Source organism: Protopterus annectens, chromosome 6.part1, assembly GCF_019279795.1.
Source record: "Protopterus annectens isolate FY-2018-M chromosome 6.part1, PAN1.0, whole genome shotgun sequence".
In the NCBI taxonomy this organism is placed as follows: domain Eukaryota; kingdom Metazoa; phylum Chordata; order Ceratodontiformes; family Protopteridae; genus Protopterus; species Protopterus annectens.
Genome location: NC_056738.1, coordinates 518,565,983 through 518,588,235, shown reverse-complemented (window position 1 = coordinate 518,588,235; position 22,253 = coordinate 518,565,983). Strand labels below are relative to the sequence as shown.

Below are 22,253 nucleotides of genomic sequence, written 5' to 3'. Positions count from 1 at the left end.
TATCACGCAGCTGGGGATACCATCAGGTCCCATTGATGCTGTGTTTTTTGCTTTGCTGAGGGGGGTTCTCACCTGGACATCAGAAATGACAGGGAGGTTACATTCAGCTGGGATAAGTATTTCTTCTTTTGGAGGTGAGGGAGGGGAGAAATTTGCACTGAACCCGTCTGCCAGAATGTTGGCAATATCTGTGGGTTCGGTAAATTTTTTGTCGTTGTGTACTAACTCTGAGCATATCTAAGCATACCTCGGCTCCTTTGATCTGGGTGGGGTGGGGGGGGGGGTCATGGGACCTAGGATCTGCAAAAGCCTGATCTAAAGTCTTTTCGGATCGGAGGTAGTGGCAATCTAGCCCCAGATCCAAGGTTTCTGGGTTGAGGCCTTCAGATTTGATCAGATCCGGAACAGGCACGGATCAGGACTTCCTTAGATCAGAGTCATGTGGGACCCAAACATTCAGCTCTTCATGTGTCCTCAGATCCAAGGTGGACAGATCTGTGATCAGTGTCAGATCCCATGATTACTATAGCGGCCTCTCCTTCGGGTTCTGGCTTGGGGTAGTCTGCTGCAGCCCCCAGGCATGAGAGCTGTTCTCTGGACAGGCATAGGAGGTCCTGGGGTCTAAACACCCATCCCCAGCTAGGTCCAACTCCTCTTCTAGGTCCTCCAGGAGCTTAGCCCCCTCTGATGTAGACAAGATAAGGAGCTCCTTTCTCAAGGCTCAGACCAAGTTGGGGCTTCTTGCATCCCCTGGCCATCCAGACAGGGTCCTTCTCCTACCCCTTCGCAGTCCTCTCCTCATCTGACCCAGGTGGTTTCAGACCTCAAGGCCCTGGGATGCATCAAGGAGGAGACGGGGGACCTAGAGGCCATTCTATCTCTACCCCGTCTGAGTCTCTGACTACCTCTGCTCGGCCTCCCCCTAGGCAGATTGAGTCCTGAGCCGGCCTGTCACCCCACAGTCTGTGTGAGGGTTCTGGACCTGTATTTTCAGACTGGTCCCTTCTCCTTGGCCCTCGACAGGTCGGGGCCAGTACTGTCCTGAGGCCGGGATGAGCTGGCATACTCCGATCCCCTCTACTCAGACAGGCTTGCCTGCCGGGAGTGCAGATGGGCAACATCCAGCCCTTTGGCCTTCTAGGTGGTAGAAAGGACATTTTCCTCCACCATTCGTTGAAGGTTGTGCATTAGGCCTGGCAAGCCAGTACGTAAAAATCTACTGCCAATCATTAGCAGACCGGAGTTCTGCTGTGGCGACCCCTAACCAGGAAAATCCGACACACAAACACACACACACACACACACACACACACACACACACACACACACACACACACACACACACACATTTCACATTTCCTCCCCGGCTTTCCAGGGACTATCCCAGTCCCCTAGAGCAGACTCTTCCCATCCTGTTCCAGGTCAGGCCTCTCAAGCTATCCTTCAGGCAGGAGTCACCCACCCCTTGGGGTTCCCCTCTTCCATACCCTCCCCCAAGCCCCCTCAAGAGGAGGTGACTCAGAAAAGATTGTGCAAGAGGAGTCTGTATTCCTGAAGGCTTTCGAGATGGGACCATCCCCCCCACACACTGACTAACTCTGACATTATCACCAGCAGGGCATGGAAGGAGCCGGACACTGTGGAGCCAGTACCGAAGTGTGCTGACAAATTTCTCAGCCCCCCCCCCCCGACAAACAGTTTTGGTCTAAGGGCGTGCCAGTTGACTTTACTGAGGTAGCCGCCGCCACCAAGAAAGAACTGGCGGAGCAGAGGATGTCTGGTCATCCCCCTAACAGAGAGTCCTGTGTGAACAACAGACACGAAAGCGGATCTTCACCTTAGCTACCTTCGGTTGGTCTGTGGGCGCTTAACTACTTGACACATTTCACCAGACTCCAGAGGAACTTGGTCAAGGAGCTTACCATGTTCCTTTCTGAGTTGCTGCCTGCCGGGGAGCCAAGTAAAGTGTCTCCCTGGCTAATTCCTCGATGAGGCTGATTTCCAATGCTGCTGAAGGCACCTCTTGAGCAGCCGGTACAGGCATCGCTATTTGGTGCCATGCCTGACTGCACCTTTGTGGATTTGTAGATTCCTTTAAAGGTGTCCATCACCCCCTTCGATGGATCTACCCTTCTTGGTCCTTTGGTCAAAGAAACACTCACCTACAGTCAGCAGGAAGGCAAGACCTTGTTAGCTATGGGACTCAACTTTTCTTCCCCTCAGCGCTCCTTCTCCAAAATGCAATGAGGGACCAGGAAATGTGATTTCGCAAGTCTCAGTCTTCCTTTCAAGATGCTCAAAACAAGCCCTCATCTAGAGGCTGGGGAGAGGGTTCAATGGCAGATGCCGCCCCAGAGGCAGAGGGGGTCCACAAAAATCAGGGCTCCAGGGAACCTTTCTCCAAGAAGCCCCCCCCCCCCATCATTGCTCCTGAGATGCTGCCCAGCTGTCCTTCCCTGGAGGCAGTCATGGGGCATTTATCACTGCCACCCTTTAGCCTAGGCAAATATTGCAAGAGATCACTGGGTAATAAACATTTCCAGGGAGTATTTTATTCCCTTTTCTCAGTCACCCTCTCCAATCAGGAAATTCATCCCCAGTGCGCCACCCCAACAGAGGGAGTTAGGTCAACAAGAAGTACTTAAACTTCTTCAGAAGAGAGCCATCCAAAATGTCCTCTCAAGACAACGAGAATTCAGAACTTACTCTCGTTTCTTTTTGGTGCCAAAGACAGGGGACTTGCGTCTTATTTTGGACCTCAGTGTGCTGAATCTGTCAAAAAATTCAAGCTCTGGATGGTCACTGTCCAGTCCATCATGCTCCTTCTGCACAAGGACGATTGGATGTGCTCAGTGATCTCCTGGATATATACTATAGGTGCTTCAGGAGACATCTCCACTTTCGCATAAGTGCCACACATTTCCAGTTCAGGACCCTGCCCTTTAGTCTCGCCACAGCCCCCAGGTGTTCACAAAGTGCATGGCAGTAGTCACAGCTCACCCGAGACTGCAGGGATTTCAGGTGTTTCCTTACCTCGATGATGGTCTCTTCACAGCTTCCACCAAGCATCGGCTTGCCACAGCCACTCAGTATGTGCTTAGACTGTTCGACCAGTTAAGGATCACAGTGAACCTTCCCAAATTGAATTAGATTCAATCCCAAAATTTGGAGTTCATCAGGATTCAGACGGACACTGTCAGAGATTGCAGTGTTCCCTCTCCGCTGTATGCATCTAATCCGAACTCATGTCCAATGCCCTCTAGCTCTGACTCATCCTCAGGTCTGCCTTATTCTCAGGGCCTTAGGGTCCATACCTGGTGCCATTAGCCAGATTCTACATGAGGGTTCTGCTGTGGACTCTAGCGGTCCAGTGGTCTTCTCTGTCTCATCCGATGGCATCCTCAATCCATCTCACTTCAGTATGCGGGCATCCTCCTCTTTGGTGGATTCAGTCTCCTGACTTACTAGCAGGCAGACTATTGTCTTCCTCCCCCCAGTTCCACCATGACCTCGGATGGTTCCCTGTTGGGGATTACCAGGGTAAGACTGCCCAAGGTATGTGGTCCTCCACATAGACCAAACTGCACATAAATGTACTGAAAATGAGAGCAGTCCTTCCCATATTCAAGCCTTTCAAGACAGTCTCCCTCTAGGGACCACTGCACTTCACACGTACCATACAACTGCCATGTTGTCCATCAACAAGCAAGGGGGCACGTGCTCTTATCTGTTTTGATGAGAGGCCATGAGGGTGTGGGAATGGGTGATGTCCTCGGGGAACTTTCTCCTTTTAACGCACATTCCTAGAGAGTCAGGCATGTTGGTGGACAGACTTGGGAGGGCCATCCTGTGTAATCACGAGTGGTCCCCAAATCCTTCAGTGGCGAAAGAGATTTTCCTTTACTGGGGTCAGCTGAGCTACAATCTGTCTGCTTCCCCTCACAATCACAAATGCAGAAGGTATTTCACCCATATTCACTGTGTAGAGAAATCCCCAAGGGACGCTGTTGTTCACGACTGACCTCCAGGTCCGATTTATGCCTACCCTCCTACTCCTCTCATTCCAAGAGTGCTTCAGAAAGCTAGACGCCTCAAGGCGACCTTGATCCTCATTGCCCTCTTTTAGCCTCAGGAAGTGTGGTTTACCCTCTTACGGTCTCATCTGAAGTACCCCTCCCCTTGGATACTAGATCCCCTTACGGATCTGATTTCCTATCTCTCCCAGCTTCCAACCCCCAACTTTCAGACTCATCTGACGGCATGGTTTGTCCACTTCCGGTAATCTTGCACAGTCCAGGCTTGCATCACCCATCAGGAACATTATTCTGGCCTCTCAGAAGGCATACACCAGAATGATTTGTGCAACTAAATGGAAAAGTTTTTTCTATTTGGGTCAAACAGCTAAAACTGGACCCCTTCTCAGCTCCTATCACAGATATCGAGCTTCTCTCCTATTAAAGTACAATTAGCACCAGTTTCCAATTTTCATGTTTGCGAGGAACCCACTTTTTCCGCTCTCCTTTGTAAGGCATTTTTGAAGGTTGTTTTTCTTCTCCGGCCTCTAATAAAAGGACCCTCCCCCCCCCCCTTGGGGCCTTTCTTTTCTGCTGCAATCTCTTACACAGAGTTTCTTTGAGCCTGCTGTTACATGTGATATGAAATTTTTATCATGGAAGACTGCCTTTCTGTTGCCCATAACTTTGGCAAGACGAGTTTCAGAGTTGCAGGCTCTATCAAACTACCTTACATGGTGTTTATACGACAGAGAGTCTCTCTGGACCAATCCTTCCTTCACACCCAAGATAGCTATGGAATCGAATTTGAAGCAAATTCAATTTCAGTTTTTCTTCCCTAACTTTTCTAATAAAGGAGAATATCTGCTGCATATGCTTGATGTTCAGACAGTTATGGTTCTACTTGGATAGAAGAAAGTTTCCTGCAAATCTGACCAACTGTTTGTGGCATTTTCTCTTAACAGACAGGGTCAGACCAACTGTTTGTGGAATTTTCTCTTAACGGACAGGGTCAGGTGGTTCCTAAGGTTCCTATTTCTCGTTAGATTTTGAAGTGCATTGCCTTGGCCTATTTATCTAAAAGTCTATCTTTATCAGGTCCAATAAGAGCTCATTCCACTAGATCTATGGCTACATCATCTGCCTATCTGGCCAGTCATTCCATAGATGAGATTTGTGCAGCAGGCACCTGCTCTACTCCGCACACTTTTTAATTATAAGCTTGTTACTGGTCTTCAGGAACAGGGCTTCCTTTAGCTCCACAGTTCTTCAGCATGTCCCGTGAGGCCACTCAGGATTTAGGGTAGCTAGGGACTCTGACCCAAGAGTGAGGAATAGTGACATGGATAACATCAGATAAGGAATTATGTACTTACCATAACTTGGCATCTGAGTTATCCTGTGTCACTATTCATCACTATCCCTTCCTCCTTCCCCAGTCTTGTGGGACCTAGAGAAGTGCAGATGCCTTATCTGGTGGTCAATGTCTTCCTTAGCTGCTTTCTAGCTTTAGGACAAACTCGATTGGAGGGATTAGAGGGCAGCAAGGGAGCATGGGAGGGGGAGAGCTGTTAAAATGCCAGTTTTTTGCGACATAAAAAATGAAACCACAATAAATAATTTCAAAAATGTTCTCACTTTTAATGCGACCTATAACCTGTACAATTCAATTGAAAAACAAACAAATCTGTTAAGGGAAAAAAATATAAAAAACATACAATAAGCTGGTTGCATAAGTGTGCACACCCTTAAACTAATACTTAGTTGAAGCACATTTTGCTTTAATTACACCAGTCTTCTTGAGTACAAACCTATCAGAGACTCTAACCCCAAATAAAGTTCAGCTATCCTAGCAGGATTTTCCTGGCATTTACTCAGTTGCCTGATGCAGAAAAATCCATCGTTCAGAGAGCTTACAAAGGGATCTCATTGTTGAAAGGTATCAGTCAGGAGAAGGGTACAAAAAATTTCCACACCACTCCATATACCATGGAATACTGTGAAAATAGTCAAAAAGTTGAGAAAATATGGGACAACAGTGAGGATGCAAAGAACTGGATGTCCCTCCAAAACGAAAACTGGTCAGGGAGGCTGCTAAAAGACCTACATCAACAATGAAGGAGCTGCAGGAATTTCTGGCAAATATTGGTTGTGTACTTCATGTGACAACAATCTCCTGTATTCTCCATATGTCTGGCCTATGGGGTAGGGTTGCAAGACGGAAGCTTTTTCTTACACAGAAAAACATCCAGGCCTAGCTAAAATTTGCAAATAATACATCAAGTCTCCCAAAAGCATGTGGGAAAATGTGTTATGGTCTGATGAGACTAAGGTTGTTTTTGGCCACAATTCCAAAAAGGGCACTTGGCATAAAAACAACACCATACCCACGGTGAAGCATGGTGGTTGCAGTATCATGCTTTGGTGTTGCTTTTCTTTAGGTGGTATTGGGGCTTTAGTCAAGGTGGAGGGAATTATGAACAGTTGCAAATACCAGTCACTTTTGGCCCAAAACCTTCATGCATCTGCTAGAAAGCTGAAGATAAAGAGGAATTTCACATTTCAACACAATGACCCCAAGCATACATCCAAATTAACAAAAGAATGGCTTCACCAGAAGAAAATTAAAGTTTTGGAATGGCCCAGCCAGAGCCCAGACCTAAATCCAATAGAAAGTCTGTGGAGTGACCTGAACAGGGCTGTGCACAAGAGATGCCCTCCCAATCTGACAGACTTGGAGTGCTTTTGCAAGGAAGAGTGGGCAAATATTGCCAAGTGAAGATGTGCTATTCTGATACACTCCTACCCAAGAAGACTGACTGCTGTAATTAAATCAAAAGGTGCTTCAACAAAGTATTAGTTTAAGGGTGTGCACACTTATGTAACCAGCTTATTGTACTTGTTTTCCCCTTAACAGATTTGTTTTTCAAATGAGTTGTACAGGTTATAGGTCACAGTAAAGGTTGAAAAGTTTTGAAATTATTTACTGTGGTTGTGATAACTCATGCATTGGCCCAGTCATCAAGGAACCTCAATCCTTACCACTAACACCAGTGATGGGTGTGCACACTGGGAAAGATTACAAGTACACACACCGTAAAGTACAATTTCCCTTAAGAGCACACACAGATCACAGTCAGTCCAGGAATGGTTTCTCCCTTTCTCTCTAGATCTGCAATGACTCCCTACTGGCACAGCTATAGGGTACAGGTCTCAGCCTAGTGGTCAAGCTAAAACGTTCAGCACCCTCTGTTCAACCAGTGCTTCATGTCCGTGCTCAGGTAGCTGACACACACACACACTGAGATAAGAGTTATATACAAACACACAGACGCTCCTGGAGAAGGCTGGCACAGGTTCTCCAGCTATGCCCCCTTCTCTGCCCAGGCTATAAGGCAAAAATCACTGCCACCAACCACTAATATCAGCTACTAATAAGGCCCTTACCAAAGTGTGTCCAACTTTACTGTGTAATAATACTATTATCCAATTAGTAAGTATGACTAACAGCAAGGGTTATTGGAGTGGCTTGGACAGTATCACTACATACATACAATGTACTCTAGAGATTAAAATTATCTCTACAGAAAACAGCCACAGTTGCAAGGTTTAAAATTATTTAATAATAAATAATAAAAAAGACAAATCCCCTCCATTCAACACAGTGCTAGTCAAGAGTTCAGACACAGGAAAATGTTTAAATACTGTAGAATAGTCTGACAAATTTAGAAAATGGCTAGTCTAACCTTACTATTTTCCATTTCTAAGAGCAATACTGTTCTAAATTCTACTTGTATATAAAGCAAAGGCAGAGTGCTGGTAATGTTGTCAGTTCTGAAGACAAATGCAAAATGCTATCTCTCTTTCTCTCCGAGATCTCAAATTGATAATGCATCACTGCCAAATCATTTTAGATTACATCATTCTTGACACTTTTCTGGTTCCCAGGCTACCAGAAACTCTAAATTTTCATTTCTTAGTAAGCTTGCACCTGGTCAGGAACTACAGCAATAAAAGACATTATACATGTAAAATCTAGCAATTAACTCCAGAAATAATTTCTTCATCCAGACATCCTGTCTCAGAGCCCCTAGATCAAATGGTCATAAAATGCTTTACTTTATCAGCTTTCTAACAGCAGGGTGCACTGTGGTTACATTTTTGAAGTTCAGAACATACAACACTGTTTTTCTTACATTTATTTTTCTTACATTTGTAAAGCAGATTATGGATTATATTAATATTTACAATGACATAGAACTATCTACAAAATTCTATCTAGCTGGTCTGGCTGCCTTTCAGTTTTTCACCCCCTCCCCCGAGAACTCAAGCTAGTTTTTCAAGTTTTCAAATGACCCTTGAGAAACGTTGCTTGAGAGAGAGTTGGGTCCATCTGAGGATACCTTACCCAATTCCCTGTCTTGAGAGCCCATCTGTATTGGCATTGCTAATCCCACTGCAGTGCTGCACTGATATATCATAGGTTTGCAACCCTAGGCTCCACCTTAGCAACTTGACATTTTTCTGCCTGGCTTGGTGTAACCATGTTAGGGGATTGTGATCTGTAACTACAGTGAATTTCCTTCCATACAGATAAGGCTGAAGTTTCTGCAGTGCAACCACTATGGCTAGACATACCTTTTCTATAGCTGCATAGCATTCCTTACTGGGTTGCAGCCTATGACAGAGATAAACCACTGGGTGCACTTCTCCCTCTGAAGAAATCTGGCTAAGTACAGACCCCATCCCATGGTTCGAAGCATCCACCTGCACAACATATTCTTTGCTGTAATCTGGACTGGTTAACACAGGGGATCCTCCCAAAGCTTCTTTAAGCTCCTGGAATGCCTGCTCAGATGCAGTGGTCCACACTACCTTATCTTGCCGGTTTTTCCTGATCAGGTCTGTTAGTGGAGCACCTATAGCACTATAACTGGGGATGAACTTTCTGCACTACCCTGCTGCCTAAGAATGCCCTCACCTGCTTATTGCTAAAAGGTACAGGCCATGCCTGAATGGCTTCCACTTTGGCAGGTTTTGGCCAGATCTTACCACTCCCCACTCTATGTACCAGGTAGGAGACTTCTGCCATACCCACCTGACAATTGATGTGCTTAATGGTCAACCCTGCCCTCTGTAGTCTGCCCAGAACCTCCCTGACATGTTGAAGGTGCTCTTGTCAGGAATGGCTGTAGATGGCAATATCATCTAAATAAGCAAGGGCAAACCATCATGCTCCTGCTAGGATATGATCTACCAGCCTCTGCAAAGTTGCTGGGGCATTTTTCATCCCAAAGGCCATCTTTGTGAACTCATACAAGCCAAAAGGAGTCACAAACGCTGACCTCTCTCTAGCACTGGGAGTCAAGGGCACCTGCCAGTAACCCTTGGTAAGATCAATGGTGGCAAGATACTTAGCTCCACCCACCTGCTGTAGGGCTTCATCTGTCCTAGGCATGGGGTAAGCATCTAACTCTGTGTGACTGTTTAATTTCCTGTAGTCCACAAAGAACCTGGTGCTGCCATCCTTCTTTGGCAACAGCACCATTGGGGAGACCAAGGGACTGCTGGACTCTTGAATTACCCCTAGTTCCAACATCTCCTGTATCCCCTCCCTCAGAGTCTGTTTGACTCTCTCAGGCACCCTCTAAGGGGCCTGCCTAATAGGCCTTTGGGGTCCTGTATCCACCTGGTGCTGCACCAGGTGGGTGCACCCTAGTTTCCCAGTGAACATGTCCCCAAACTCCTGTAACACTGCTCGGATTTCTCAAAGCTGGGTAGGAGATAGCTGCTGGGACATTGCTACCCCTTCCACTGAGGTGTCAATCCGAGCCTCACTGAGGAGATCAGTCACCAGATCTCCCTCAGACTCCCCCTACAATCCACTGCAAATACTCCGGACAAGGACCTCCCTATCATGGTAAGGTTTCATCATGTTAACATCATACAATTTGTGCACCTGCCTAGCAGTTCTACCATTCAGTTAACATCACTTACCTTTCTTACCACGTTGTATGGTCCCTCCCAAGCTTCCTGCATCTTGTTGCGTCCGACAGGAATGAGAACAATTACTTGCTCCCCTACAGCATACACTCTAGCTCAAGCATTTCTGTCATACCAGACCTTTTCTGTTGTTGGGCTTCTGCCAGGTTCTCCTGGGCCAAGCCCATGAGTTCCCTGAGCCTTGTCCTGAGGTTTAGGACATATGCCACAACAGACTCCTTGTGAGATTAACACTCACCTTCCCACTCATCTCAAATTAAATCTAGAGGTCCCCTCACCCTAGGCCCATACAGCAACTCAACCTCAAACATGCGGACTGCTGGCGAATCTCTCTGTAAGCAAACAGATGGGGCAAATATTTGTCCCACTCCCTCAAACTGGTCTGCAAATGCCCATAGCATGGACTTGAGTGTTGAGTTTAACCTCTCAACAAGACCATTAGACTGGGGATGGTAGGGTGTGGTCTTCAGGTGCTTCACCCCACAGTACTACCACAGACAAGCCAGCAGGTCTGACATGAAACTGGCACCTCTGTCAGCCAGTATTTCTTCTGGGAAACCCATCCTGCTGAAAATCTTTAAAAAAAATCATTTGCCACCTTTTCTGCCTCAATGGAGGACAGAGCCACTGCCTCAGGGTATTTTGTAGCATAACCTACTACCACTAGGATATACTTTTCCCCTGTGGAACTTGGGGTACTCAGAGGCCCCACAATATCCATAGCTACCCTCTGAAATGGCTCCTCAAATCACAGGCAAAGGCATCAAAGGAGCTCTGACCTTGTCTCCTGGCTTGCCTACCTTTTGGCACTGCTCACAGGTCCTGCAGTACACTGTTACATCTCTGGAAATTCCAGTCCAATATAAGTTCTGCATTATAAGCCCCTTTGTACATTTTATGCCCATATGACCTGCAAAGGGAATATCATGGGTTATGGCTAGAAGCACGAGACGGGTCTATATTAGAACATAGAATATTTAACAGTTTGAATCACTAAAGGTCGACCTTTAGTGATCGAACTTTTAAAACATCAAATGTTCAGAAAAAAAAAACACTAAATGGTGTAGGCAAGCCCCTCTGCACCTCCCGCTACTTAATATACCAACTTCGAGACCGCACTACATTGTAGTAAATGGAAATCTCCCCTTAGGGAGATCACTGATTGCATTCAAAACATTTAACCCTAGATCCTGGACATGTACCTGGACTAGTGGCTTCCCCTGCTACTGGCAGATTCTGTTGGGACAGTCTGGGCTGCCCACCATGGGTTCCTTTAGACCCATGAGCAGTACTCGAGGTCCCTTTTCCTGTGCAGGGATGCCCTGCTTGCTAGGTATAGGTCTCCCTTCTTCCCAATCTCCTGTGAAGTAGCACATTGTCTATCAGCTAACCAGATCCTCATGTCCTCAGGCAAAGTGCTAAGAGCTTGTTCCCTCAACTAAAAAGTCTGCCAGCCCTTCAAATGTGATGACCTGACATCCACTCACCCACCTATGAAAATAAGTGCTCAGTTCAGCAACATATTCACAACACACTTTCATCTGCCTTGCGTCTATGCTCACGAAACATTTTCCTATAAGCTTCATATGTTAGCTTAAAAAATTCTAACAAATAATTCTTAACAGCAGTATAATCAAAAAATTTGCAATCAGATAATTTAGACAGCACAGTTGCAGCTTTACCATGGAGTAAGGGGGTCAGGAACCATACCAGAGCCTTTGCTCGTCATACTGCTTACACACCCTCTCAAACATACAAGTTAAACTATCAAAATTATCCTCCTCTGTAAACTGCAGAAGACATTTACTTACCTTTTGTGCTTCTGGGGGCCAGTTACTCCCTTCCCCATTACCTCCATGACTCCATCTCCTTTTCATGCTGCCTCTGCCTCTCCTCCTCAGCTTCCCGGTGTAGCAGTTTCTCATTCTCCTCAGCCTGTAGATGCCTCAGTCTCTCTGCTGCTTCTATTTCCAAACACCTGGCCTCCAACTCAAGTCTCTTTAGCTCCAGATAGATTTTTAAGTCCTCTGCAGAAAGGTTGAGCTGTCCATTCTCTGTGTGTTGTACACCTCCACATATCATCACACCTTCCAGTCACCCTTGGAGTCCCTCAGGGTTCCATTCTAGGTCCTCTCTTGTTCTCACTATTTATCAATGATCTATAGTTAGCACTTCCCCAAGCTATCTGTATTCAATATGCTGACAATTCAACAATCATATGCTCAGCCAATTCCTCTTCTGAACTGCAATCCCTGACTCAGATGGTACTGTGGAGACATGGTTCTTAAAACGGTCTCCTCTTGAATCCCCCCCAAAAAACAAGCTCCTACTCTTCACTCCTTCTAGCAAGTCCTCCCCTATAGATTTCTCAGTAATATCTGGTACCCTCATATCCCCAGACTCCACTACCAAACTCGTAGGAATTACAATACATAATAACCTTACCTTTGATAGCCATATTAACAACACTATAAAAACAGTAAATAGAAAAATTGGCTCCCTATACAGGATTAAATACTTCCTGACTCCTATAGCCAGAACCACAATTGCCCATTCTCATCTAATATCAACTCTTCTTTATGCCTCACCCATATACACTAATTTGAAAAAAAAAAAAAAAAAAAAAGAATCTTAAGTTAGCTAACTCCTATAATAACATTGCCAGATTTGCCTCTAGGAATCCCTTTAGAACTCATTGTCAGAAACTAAAACAGCTCTGTTGGCTAGAACTACAAAACCAACTCCATCTTACCCAGCTTACCGTTGGCCATAAAATCCTAAAATCAACCTAATAACACTCCTATCCTCTCTAACTTCATCATCCCCTACAAAAACTTGAAACAAACTCCTAGTTAGTATAATCAAGGCCAACAACTTGGTAGGGGATTCCCTGTTCTAAAACACTGCTGGAAAAGTTTGGAACCTACTACCTAATGAACTCACTTCACTCCCCTCCGTACCCCTCTTTAAACAAAATCTCAAAAGACACCTCAAATCTCATTGGCTATGCCCCTGCAGTAACCCTGACTAATTCTGTGCCCTCTCCACTATTTTACAAGCTCCTACTTTAAGTTCTCTTCTCACTACCTCTGACTGTAGAAATCATAATCATAGAAACCTATAGGAACTACCTATGAACATCAAGTATTATCTACTGCAAATTCTTTCTTGTACAGTTGTTTTACCCTCTATGCCGTTTCTTGTAATATTTTTTTCATTTTTCTATGTTACTACTACATTTAGTGTTGTTTATAATCCTTATTATCTTGTTTAGATTTAGAACTACTTTCTTATTTTTAGTGTTTCTAATGGAGCTTTTCTCCCCGGGCCTCTACTGTAAATGGACATGTATCCAGCTAGACTAGCCTGGTTAACAAATGTGAAACAAAATAAATAATATATATATATATATATATATATATATATATATATATATATATATATATATATATACACACACACACACACACACACACATATATATTGCATACATATTATATATACACATATATATATATATATATATATATATATATATATATATATATATATATATATATATACACACACACACACACACACACACATATACACACACACAAATACGTGTATATATATATATATATATATATATATATATATATATATATATATACACACACACATACGTGTATATATATATATATATATATATATATATATATATATATATATATATACACACATACATATATATATATATATATATATATATATATATATATATATATATACATACATATATATATATATACACACACACATACATATACACACACACACATACATATACACACACACACACACACACACACACACACACATATATATATAAATACACACACACACGTGCTTTGGAGATCGAGAACTATGTCCAAAAGACTGGTGTTGCCATGGGCTGTCCCTGTGGGGGGAGCTTTGCCAACTGTGTCATGGCATACTGGGAGAAAAGAGACCCTTTTTAAATTTGACTTGTTCAAGGAGAAGGTGGTCTGGTACACTCTGTTTTTGGATGATATTTTCATTATTCTAGATAGCAGTTATGAGACAGTTGTAACTTTGGTAGATTTTATATCTAGCTCTTCACCATTTTTGAAGTTTACTTTTGAATTTCATACTGAAATGATTTCCTATTTAGATGTTTTAGTAAAAAAAAAGATCTAACTCATAATAGGTATTTGGCACAGATCTATTGCAAACCAACTTACTCAAATTCATTCTTACATTTCAGCAGTTACCACCACTTTCATGTGAAGAAAGGGGTAGTAAAGGGACAAATGGTGAGGGCTGCAAGAATAGTTAGCTTAGACTCAGATTTTATTGTTGAATGTGAGACCTCGAAGAATATGTTCATCAAGAGACTACCCTGTTGCTCTTGTGGATGAAATTATGATAGAGGTCATTAACAAGAAGAACAATGGATGGTTTACTCCCATCCTTAATGCTTTAGGGGCTATTACGGTCGATGAATTTTTAGACAGTAACCAATCTTCGAATGATGTAGTGATGAATAACACTAGTGATTTGGAGCCTTTCCCCCTAAACTTTTCCACCACCTTTTCATTGGATGCCTATTCAGTGATGGATATTATTGGGAAATACTGGCCCACTTTAATGGAGGATTCTTTTTATTCGCTCTAGAATACCCAATAACATGGGAATTATTTTTAGAAGAGGTAAGAATTTAAAAATTATCCTTGAGAATAAATATTGTTGTCCTCCTCCTAATGCAGGCATGTGGAAATGTAGGAGATGTAATATTTGTAAATTTATAGCTGTTATTAGTTCATTTTCTTTTATCAACAGCAACTATAAAATAAAGGGGAAATTTAACTGCGATAGTTCTGGGGTGGTCTATGTTGCTAAATGCCAGACGTGCCCTTGTTTATATGTTGGTAAAACCGAGAGACATTTTAGACAACGGGTTTATGAACATCAATATAGTATTTTAAAACAAAACCTGAATAATGCTTTAGCAAAACACGTTTTGGAAAACGATGGCCATCATTTTTTGTTCTTTGTAATTGATCAGGTCAAGAAGGGATCCCGAGGAGGGCCATGGCATTTATTGTTAGAAGGGAAAGAACTTTATTGGCAATTTAAACTCAATGCCTTTGTTTACCCAGGACCAAATGATTTTTGCTGCATTAAATGTATACTGAAAAAGAAATCTTTAGAGAGGTAATATTTATATCAAATTGTGTACCCACTTATATGTATTTGTGATCGTTATCTTATCAGTTTTGATACACATTATTTTTATTTACTACATTTATATGTATGTTTATGCTTAGCTTCTAATGTTTTACTAGCATGGTATCTTTAAATTTTAATGGGCGCGATGATGTCATAGAAGCTATTTGTAACCATTTTTTGTCTGAAGAAGTTCACTTATCAGAAGTGTTTATTTGTTATAAAAAGGTTTTTGGAGTAAACCCTTGCCTTTGCTGTTTTTTAGTTTGTCAGTGGTTTTCGTTTCCAACATTTAGTTAGAAGCATAACAGTTTAACTGCTTTAGGGACAGTGATTAAAGACACGAAACAACCAAAGCTTACTTGTAATAGAATTCCAACAACAGGAATATCTCACAACTACTTCACTCTTTCATATGCCAATTACTGTAAATGGCATGTACACTGGAGGGGGGGGGGGGGTGGACTGAATCCAATTACTTCCAATCACTTTGTATTTGTCAGCTCTGAATGTGTTTTGCTTACCCCAGAACTTTTATTTCTTTATTCAAATTAATGGATGCATGTTTATTCTTTACTCAAAGCTTATCTCTGAATTAAATTCTTACTCCACGGTAAAGGGCCAGAAGCAAGGGCACCCGCAGGCAGGTGCAAGGGGGTGCACTTGCACCCCCCTGGAATCGGCTGACTAGTTAATGTTATAATTTAAAAAAAAGTTTTTTTTTTAGAGGGCGTTCTTTAAGAAGAAAGAAGTCTGTGCTGACATCATGCGTTCTTCTTTAAGAAGTCCAGTCGCGGGCGTGCTGACATCATCACTCAATGCGCATATTTTCAAGTTTGCGAGCGGGAACTCACACAGATGGTTTCGGGTTCACAAGCAGGAGGAAACGAGCAGGGAACTGAAACGGACGGAAGATGGGACTCTTTCAGAGTGAGTTGTGTGTGTGTGTGTGTGTGTGTGTGTGTGTGTGTGTGAAGTGTGAGACACATACCTCTAGTAGGTGTACTAGAACAGGTATCCTATCATGATGATATCAGCATCTTTAGTGGTGTGCTACAACACTCTTTTCACATATTCCTTCACCACTTATCCACGGATTGCAGTCTGCCAACAGTTAAATTAAAATGAGCTGGCATGGCTCTGTTCCTCAACATTTCCCAGAATCGACAAGGCAGGCTACCCAACACATTGGAATCTGTTCCTAAAATGAAGCCTTTTATAATAAGCATAGCAAGATTTTTTTTTTCTTAATTTGGTTTAAAAAAAAAAAAACCTCTTTCATACACTTGTTGACTAAATTGGCTAAATTCCAACCGTAGCCATACCCACATAAAATACCACAGATGTGCTGCATCTTATATCCAAACTGCCAAGTAACACACACCAGGGTTCCAGTGTGGATTTAGCTTAATCTGTGACAAAGTTATCAGCATGTGCCTTTGGGGAGGGTCAGTACATTTGTATACAGTGCAATTGCAGCCATAAACCTTAACATTAGCCACAGGGTTGAGGGTGATGTAATGTTTGAGTTGTTTACCTCACAGCTGCAAAGCACAGGGTTTGATTCTCTCCTTAGGAAAGGAAATTGGCTAGTCTCAAAATGGTCCACAGGGACAGCTATCCTAGTACTCGACTATGATCTATGAACAGCACCTGCATTTATTAACTTGATGAATATGTGGAATTTCACTGTGTAGGAAGTGGGTGAGATATATGGGGACATGTATGAAACATGTGAACCACACGGTTGCTGTGCTGACACCATGTAAGATCTCAGTATTTTCACACGCTATTTGGCAGTTCCCAAAATTGTATCCCTTCCTATTCTCAGATGTTTGGACTGTGAGCCAGGTAGAACCTTTATTGCTACAGGTGTGCAGTCATATGGCACCTTAGTACCTCATGGAGAAGAGTAATGCCATATGAAGTATACATGGCCTTATCTCTCTCTTTGTAGTACTCAAGGAAACCATACATGCTCCTTCAAATGTAGCAGCACTGTGTTGAGGAACTTGTTGAGTATTCTTGAGATAGAGGACGCTGAAATATGCAGTGTTCCCAATTGGTCTCTGAAAGTCCCATGCAAAGGGAATACAACAACCTATACATATTATGATGTCCCCACACTGGGCCAGTAATCAAATGAGCCTGACTCCTGACACTGGAGAGGGATGTGCATTTAGAATACAAATGGATATACTTGGTATTTCCAGATGCAGACCACCCTGCATCAAGCACAATTTCCTTTAAGAGTACACAGGATACACACTCACCCCGGGGTCTGTGCGTCTCCATCTACCACTCCCCAGCTCCCCAATAAGGCTCCACATTGGGACTGTGAAAACAGTGCTTCATGTCCCTGCCCCAAGTAGCTGACACACACACTCTGAGATTTAATTTACACACACACACACACACACACACACACACACACACACACACACACACACACACACACACACACATTAATATATGATCAGTTTGGCAGCACTTAAAAAACTAGTAGTTTAGACGGTCATCAGGTACAGACACAGACACACACAGTAATATCGGTTTTTGTAGCATTTAAAAAACTAATAACTCAGATGGTCATTAGGTATACACGCACGCACACTCACGCGCACAAAAAATCCATATATGCATGGTAGCATACACATATATGAGGTTGAAAACAATTTTTCATTTTATAGCATAAATTCTCTACTACTGTAGCTTGTAAGAGCACAATCTGTATTAAGGGCTCACTAATTAGTTTGAAAAAAAATGCATACAACAGTGCCTACTTGTAATAGGATATGAAAGTCATTTTGCATGCTTTATAATGAAGTATTTCTGGGAAGCTTGCAGAGAAAATTTGATTTATGAGGTCATTTGATCAGATGCAAAAATTTCAACTGCAGATCACTTGCCAAGAAGGCAGGCCATGAGAGCTGAAAGAAATACAAAACATACAGTCATACAGTTAAGGCATTTCGTGTAGAAGAAAAAAAGGAAGCCCTCTAGTAAGTCAGAAATAAATCCTGGGCTACTATAAAAGCTCTCAAGCGCTTCATTAGACTGTTAATGCATTTGTGTGTGTGCGTGTGTGTGTGTGTGCTGGGGAGGTACTAGTGCAAGGCACTGCATCATGGCATCAGCTAGAGTCCATTTCCACAATCATCAGGTATGTAAATATAGCATTACATTAAGGGGAAATCCAAAACTGTACATCCCTTCACAACAGTACCACATTGAAAGAGGCATGTATGTAAAATGAGACAAAGGTAAAGCATGTATACAGGTACGACTGACAACAAAATTATGAATATACAGTGACCATGATGTAAGAAAATAATTTTGTCAACTACACAAAGCAGTGCAGTTTTCTGGTATGTTAACAGAAAACAAAATTAGCTCTCATTGTTATCAGTTCCAATTTGAATTGTACATAATGCCTTTTCTCAAAGCACTACATGGTGGTGGGTAGAGAATAAGGCTTGAACCCTGTAACTTGGGTCCAAGTGGCAAGAGCCTGAATTCCCTACCCACCACCATTTGTAAAAATGTTGCAGGTTTTTCCCTCATACTTTTTCTGTTCCTCATAAAATCTGTGGTTTCTGTATTTGTGTCCTTGCAAAGCCAGTGGTAGCATCGTTGCCTGACAGCTACATGTTCTCTGGTTTGATTCTTGGCTGTCTGGAGTGTTTCTCTCTGGGCCTCTGCTAAAAATTAGCTTTTTTTCCCCCAAGTCAGACTTTCCTGGTTAACAAATGTTAAAAAAAAAAATGACACTCATTTGAATATCAGACTTCATATTCTTCAGAAAGTGCATGGTAACAAAAGCTTTTATTCTAGCAATTTTCTAAGTGTACAAGATGGATATTTGAAATGTATCCCTGTCTTTGGGACTGTATTCCCCCCATTATTGGCTTCATCCAGGTTTTGTGCTAAGGTTGAGAGCTACGGTAAGAACTGAATTCACTGAATATGTTTGGGGGCTATAGTCCCCCATTACTGGCTTTGTCCGGGTGTTTTTTGCTAAAAGGTTGAGAGCTATGGTGAGAACTGAATTCACTGAATGTTTGGGGGCTGTATTCACCCAGTATTGGCTTTGTTCAGGTATTTTGTGCTGAGAGGTTGACAGCTGTGCTATGGTGAGAACTGAATTCACTAAATGGTAGCCATTTAAGTTTCAGTCGTCCTCTTTCACAAAACAGCTGATTTGGCATAGTGGTATGTTGCTCTGACTGTTTTGCACAGGGTCCCCTGGGTTCAAGATGTGGCAGTGAAATGTATGGTGGTAACGCAGCATTTTATTCTAGCAACTTTCCAACATTATACAAGCAATGTTTAAAATGTGTCCCTGGTTTTGGCCTTTTGTCCCCCCCCACTCAAATAAATTTTGGCTTTTTCCAGATTTCTTGTGCTGCAAAGTTCAGAGATACAGCTGAGTGTCGAGTAGATTTTATAAGGAGCTGAAAGCTGCAGGGGAGCAAAAGTTCAGTGCTGCTTATGTTTAGTCTGCTTGTATTGTTAATAGCACAACAGATAGTGTACTTGCTTTTGATGATGAAAGCTGTGGGTTCTACTCCCACAGTAGGTAGATGCATTGCTGATGCTGTACTGTGTTGTAAAGGGGGTGGATGCTGCAGTCCTTTTTTGGCAAAGATACCTAGTAACTATGAACCTGTTATCAGTTTGCCATCCATTCCCTATTGTGGTATTACTAGCTTATCATTTTTTATTGCATGCAACAAAGGCAATTTATTCTTCAAGGGCAACAGGCACTTTATTTGTAAATGAAACAATGACATATAAAGCTGTTTGCTAGCAGCAACCTCTTTATTAGTTACAAATTTCTTTAATGTGGATTTTACTACTTCACAGATTGTGCATATTTTTTACTGATACTGGTGGACTATAGAAGTTTGAGTAGACTTTTTATGATGGAAATGTTCTGATTTGGGCAGTTTTGTCATTGGTGTATGCATTTTGTTTCATTCTTTACTGGACAAATGTTCAAAACAATAAATTTAAAATGCCCTCTAACAACCGTACTGTATTGTACAAGGAATATAATGTAATACAGTCAGGAAGGTGTATCAAAGAGCATGGGTATGTTATGTTCAAGGGGCCTATGATTTTGAAGACAGCCCAGAGTTAATATTTATCTGCCACTGGCAAAATGTATTTTCTTTGAATGTGGGTTTCCATGCTGTTTCAATGCATGTGAGTTTCAATGACAGAAGTTTTAATGTTAAGTCTATTTTCATTGTGAGACTGCATTGCTTTGTTTAACAGATATGTATTAGAGTTTGTGCTGTAAAATGCAAAATACAACTTTCAAATGAAATCTAAATCATCGCATAAGTAAAGCAGTATGCACATTACAGTGTTTATGGTAAATGGGGCAAAATAACCAAGGAATGGGACATTGGAATGGCTGCAGGGGGGAGGCTCCATTCGACCATGATTTTGTGAGGGGGGGGTAGCAAACTCGGACAGCCCCGGTTGAACTATACCTCTCAGTTGTCCATATCTTTGCAGAATGAATAGATATTTGCTTCTTATTTTTGGTTTGTTCCTCATACAATGAAGTCACTAAATGACAGACATTTGAGTTTCAGACGTCATAACCCTCAGAAAAATGCATGCTAATGCAAGACCTGTTATTCTATCAACTGTTTATACAAGAGCAATTTTTAGTAGTGTTTGTATGTTTCCCCAATATGTTTAGCCTTGTCCAGATTTCCTGCATTAAGAGGTTGAGAGGTATGTGCAAATCGCTTTGTAGAATTAGGAATATCCAAACCTCTCCATTGTCCCCAATTTTGGCTCAAAATGTTGCTCTCCCCTAATAATCCTTCCTCAAAATGGCAATTTTGGAAGAAAATGTGATTGAAGTCTCCTAGAACAATGGTGTTGGCTTAATGCATAGGGACACCATATTAGTTAGGAGATATGGACTGATGGGGTACATAGAGGGGACCTATAGTTAGGTATGACACAGTAAGGAGTTTTGTTAATGCTAAGTTGGATGCAGAGGAATTCCACGTCATTATCTCACCTAGCAAGTCTGGAGATGAAAGGTTCTTAAGAATATGTAGACACCATCACCTTTTCATCTCGGGTGATAGGCCTGAACTTGTGGCAGGTATTGAAATCCTGCATTAAAGGAGTGCTGTCATCCATCGGTCTTGAACTAGGTCTCTGTGATGATGCATATATAGGATGTTTTCCAGGGGAAGCAGTGCTTGTAAGGAGTGGACTTTTTAGCTTAGGCTCTGAAAAGGAAATTGGTTATTTTTTTAATTCATGTAGCTATAAAATTCAGTATAAAAACTAAGTTTCTGAATGCAAACACACTATTAAAGCAGCATCATGGTAGGGAGTACTTCAGTACAGAGAGATTCAACTATATACATAGCCATGAGTTCCCTTATACCTTTCTGTCAAAAACAAACACACAACATGGTCACACAGAGTTTACAGTAGTTGTAACTTCAGTAGTTGTAACTTCAGTTTATGTATTTCTTGCACTAAGAAGTTGAGGGGTGTGTGTGTGACAGAGTCAGAGAGAAATGCCCTAGTTAGGCTCTAACAGGTGGAATTTATGTGCAACTGTTTTGTTTAGCAAATGGTATCATTATTGGGGTATAGAATTTTAAAGCAGTGTTAGCACAGCAGGTAACATACTTGCATCTTGATGCAAAGGGCTGTAGGTTCTATTCATACAGCATGTACATTTGTATTTTAAGGGGGTATATGGTACTGTAGTTCTTGGAATGTCCTCCTTTGGATGAGACACCTAATAACTATGAGCCTGTTTTTCAGCCTGCCACCCATTCCCTATTGCAATATACCAACTTACCATTTATTTTAATGTAGCACATGCAATTTATTCTTCAAGGGCAACAGGCACTGAATTTGTAAATTAAACACTGAAATATAAAAAGTTTTTTTCTAGCAACAACCTCTTCATTGGTTTCAGATCTCTTTAATGTGGAATTATTCAGATGACTTTTA

At 42.3% G+C, this 22,253-nt stretch overlaps 1 protein-coding gene across 1 annotated transcript in view; it reads right to left on the bottom strand.

The window, feature by feature from the left end:
* Positions 1-2,044, bottom strand: part of NBEAL1 (neurobeachin like 1) — a 2,263,075-nt gene extending 2,261,031 nt beyond the window's left edge. Inside the window, exon 1 of the mRNA XM_044075407.1 lies at positions 1,923-2,044. Coding sequence (XP_043931342.1) covers positions 1,923-2,044 — 122 coding nt within the window. The remainder of the gene's footprint in view (positions 1-1,922) is intronic.
* Between the last annotated feature and the right edge of the window lie 20,209 nt (positions 2,045-22,253).